This window comes from Salvia miltiorrhiza, chromosome 5 (genome assembly GCF_028751815.1).
Source record: "Salvia miltiorrhiza cultivar Shanhuang (shh) chromosome 5, IMPLAD_Smil_shh, whole genome shotgun sequence".
Lineage (NCBI taxonomy): Eukaryota > Viridiplantae > Streptophyta > Magnoliopsida > Lamiales > Lamiaceae > Salvia > Salvia miltiorrhiza.
Window position 1 is genome coordinate 19,368,520 of NC_080391.1, and position 3,962 is coordinate 19,372,481.

Consider the following 3,962-nt stretch of genomic DNA (forward strand, 5'->3'; position numbering starts at 1 on the left):
ATTATTATTATTATTACTACTATTATTATTATGTGCGAGAGCTGTGAATCCCGAGGGTCTTCAATTGACCAATGAGAGATCGCCACGTGTTCGTAATGGTTCCCCAATCATGCAGTCTGAGTTTTTTTTGAGTTGATGCAACAAATACCAATTAGACAAAGGGTTGACTGTTTGACTTGATGAAGCAGCTACATGACTGAATTGCCCTTCCTACAAAATTTCACTTCTTTTTATCTTTTGTTTTTTATATAATTACTATTTATTCTAAATAATATCTCCTCGACTATATATTTTCATGCTATCCTTATAAATACTATTCATAATAATATCAAAACTATACACAAAGTAATGATATATTACAAATATATTGTGAGTATACTCATATTAGCATTGCTTTCGTTTAGTTCATATTAGCAATATTTTATTAATTTATTTTGATTCTGATATCTTAAAATTATTTTTAACATAATTAATTCTATGAATTGAATAAAATTAAAGCTCGTTATATTCATTTATTTATTTTAAATATATAGTGAAAATAAATAAACCGAGACCGTTAGTATTTTACTTGAGGAGTTTATTATAATTAAATAATGAATATGTGTTGCTACAAGCAGAGTTTGTAATCATATGAATTATTAAAGTTGACTTTACTGTACGGAAATAATAGTTATTAAATGACGATTTTATAAAAAAGAAAAGAAAAAACCGAAAAAACCTCACAATTTAGTGCAGTAGGCATTGTCCTATTATTCCATTTTATATCCCATTGATCAGATTATACCAGGTTGATAAATATTATACTAGTAATTAATTTGTCCGTAGGTTCAGTTGTTGGAATATAATTACCTTTTAAGTATCATAATTTATTTGAAGAACTACTTCAGGTAAACAGTATGTAGGGTATGTAGGCCAAAGGAGATAATAATAATTTCAGATAATTGTAATTTAAATTACAAAATTTGGGATCTTAGAGCATGTCCAGCGCTCGTGTCGAGCGCTGGATCGACGCGGGGCGAAGAGGGAGCAGCCGCACTGGAGACGCCGCGTGATGCGAGGCCGCGTCGAAGCCAAGACCCGGGGCGAGCGGCGAAGGAGTATGGCGGGACGCGCCCAATTTAAAAAAAAATCGAAAATCATTTTTTTGTTTTAAAAATTGACCGTTGGCTCTTTTTTTTTTTTTTTAATTCGACCGTTGCTTTTGGAACGGCTATTTTGATTTTTTTTTTCTTTTTTCCCTTCTATAAATACCACTCTTCCACTCTTTCAAATTCACCACATTCTCAACTACAATTCTCTCTTTAAAAATTTTCCCAACAACAATTCTCTCTTCTACATTTTGGATCGTGAATTCGATGAATACCTCGAGCAACAAGGCGGTTCGAGGCTTCCAATGATGGGGTTTGCTCCATTTTCACAAGCCTCCAATGTCTTGGCTACGGGAAATGTTCCCACGCCGGCGGCGAACGCCAACGTCCAAGAAGAGCCGAAGGAGGCGAAGCCGAAAGCCAAGAACACCCGCGCTGCATATTCTAACGAGGAGTCCGAGCTCGTGGCAATCTTGTGGGCGGAGGCAACCCACAATCCTATTTTGGGGACCTCCCAAAAGTTGCTCCAATATTGGGGAGCAATCGCGGAGAAGTTCAACGCGCTCAATACGTCGGGAGCGCCGCCGCGAAAGCCCGATCATCTCAAGTCCCACTTCGCCCGTGTCCAAAAGGAGACGAAATTTTTCGAGGGCTTCTACAACACTTGCAAGGACAATTGGGGGAGTGGTATGAGCGACGATCAAATCTTCCCACAAGCCCAGACGATGTTCGAGGCGAATTTCAAGAAGCAATTCTCCTACATCAAAGCTTGGAAAGTGCTTCGTGAATGCCAAAGATTCACGTCGCAAGCCGAGGATGTCCACTCCGCAAAAAAGTCGAAGGGCTCCGATGGTGGAGCAACCACTACTTCTTCGGAGCCGAGTGTCACGACGAGACCCCAAGGCCAAAAAGCTGCAAAGCGAGACAAGGGCAAGGCGAAGAAGGGAGAAGGGTCTTCGAGAGGAGGTTCGACGTTCTCCGATGCCCTCGAGAAGGTGGCCGAAAGCATGAGGGAGCATGCTCTCAAAACGGGGGAAATCGCCGAGATGAAACGGGAGGAGATGGATATGAAGCTCTTGAACAAGGACACGACGGGTATGACGGAGGCACAATTGGCCTTGCACAACCACCTAGTCCAAGAAGTGCTCAAGCGTCGAGGGCTTATTTAAATTAGGAAATTATGTTATTTTATTATCGTATTTTAATTATGTTTTTAATTTAATTTTAATTATTGTAATGTTTAATTTTATTTTTAATGAAATTGAAAATTTTAAAATAAAAGTGTAGAAATATGAATTTTGTGGAAATGAGGATTTAAGCACCCACCTAAGACACAATGCATTAGAGAGGGTGTGTCTTAGGTGGGGCCCACTCCTAAGACACCCCTCTAAGACACCACCATTGGAGTTGCTCAACTTGCTCTTATTGCATAGTATTAGATTCAATTTTTAAAGTATTTGAATAATGTCCAAGTTTTACGATTTGTTGTAAATTCTATCATACTTCTTTTCTTATTCTTTTTTGCATGGGTTTCAAATTGAGATTGCGATTTGAAATTGAAGCCCCGTTGCTTGAGATGTCATCTCATGTGGTTAGTTTAATCCTCAAATGTTTAGAATTATAGTTCGAATTTGCAGCACCACTCCTGGCTCAATTACTAATTAGAGCATCCGCAATGGTGCCTACTTGATGATAGCCTACTTGATAGCTTACTTGATAGGAGGGGATCACATTGAGTAAGGAGGCTGCATTGGGATTACTTGATAGCCTACTTGATTTTTTTAGTTTTAATTTTTATATTTTTCATTTAATTTTAATTGCTCAAATTTAAATAAAATAATTTACTAATAATTAAAATTGCATTAAATAAAGATCCTAAATACTACATCAAAGAGCACCTAAAGACACATTAAAAATTACTTAAATCCTAAAAAATATATTTAAAACTAACATTAAAATATCTAATTTCAAAGAAAAAAAAGAAAAAAAAGAAAATGGGTGATTCTCGAGTATACTCAAACAAACGAGTAACCCTCAAGTAGGCAAGCTCTGCAACGGGCTACTCGATGCTTGGACTACTCGAATAAGGGGCATCGAGTAGCCCGTTACCGATGCTCTTAATCGTTAGACATTCAACAGTAAAATTGATAACAAGTGATGACATTCTAGGCAATGTAGTTTCAAAAACTTTCACTTAATTTTGAATTTCAACTTTGAATGAATATTTAAGTGTCAACTTGAAATTCGAACAAAATGATAGAAGTGTTGATTGTTGAATAAGCAACAAATCAAAGGATTTTGACATTTACTGAAAGCAAAATTTCCTGTACACATGGGTTGACTTGACTCGTACCTAAATTATGATCCACATATTAATTCGAATTCGCATTCTGACTCAAATCGTATGACACTACTTATAATTGACATTATTCAATTGTACAAATGACACTGTAACATTTTAAAATGTTATAGTGTTATTTTCAATTTTATAATGTTATTTAAAATATTATAGTGTCATTTACAATCTTATAGTGTTAATTACAGGAAGTATCATTTATATTTTTTAACAATGTCAATTATACACAGTGTCATTTACAATGTTATAGTGTCATTTATACGCAGTGTAATTTGTCTAAATAATAGTGTCAATTATAAATAATGTCATTTGTATAACTGAATAGTGTTATTTACACGATTTTAAGTTAGGATGAGAGTTTGGATCAGAATGCGAGTCAGCAGGGACGGAGCCAGGAATTAAGTTCGGGGGGGGGGGGCTGAACTTGTACGCCCCCGAGAAATTTTTTTTGGGCATTCTGTATATTTAAGGTATTTTTTTATTAAAATACGAGCATAATACTAATAATAACGAACAAT

At 36.0% G+C, this 3,962-nt stretch overlaps 1 protein-coding gene across 1 annotated transcript; it reads left to right on the forward strand.

The window, feature by feature from the left end:
- The first annotated feature begins 1,396 nt into the window (after positions 1–1,396).
- LOC131025615 (uncharacterized) lies at positions 1,397–3,189 on the forward strand. The gene is made up of 2 exons (XM_057955413.1): positions 1,397–1,940; positions 3,131–3,189. Exons 1-2 carry the CDS (start codon positions 1,397–1,399, stop codon positions 3,187–3,189), a joined length of 603 nt encoding a protein of 200 aa, XP_057811396.1.
- Positions 3,190–3,962: the final 773 nt, after the last annotated feature.

Excerpts from the sequence above, each read along its gene's own strand:
- LOC131025615 (XM_057955413.1), top strand. The coding sequence starts at position 1,397 with ATGGGGTTTGCTCCATTTTCACAAGCCTCCAATGTCTTGGCTACGGGA. Across the intron at positions 1,941-3,130 it reads AAAGTCGAAGGGCTCCGATG|GCAAGCTCTGCAACGGGCTA; the intron begins GTGGAGCAACCA and ends ACCCTCAAGTAG.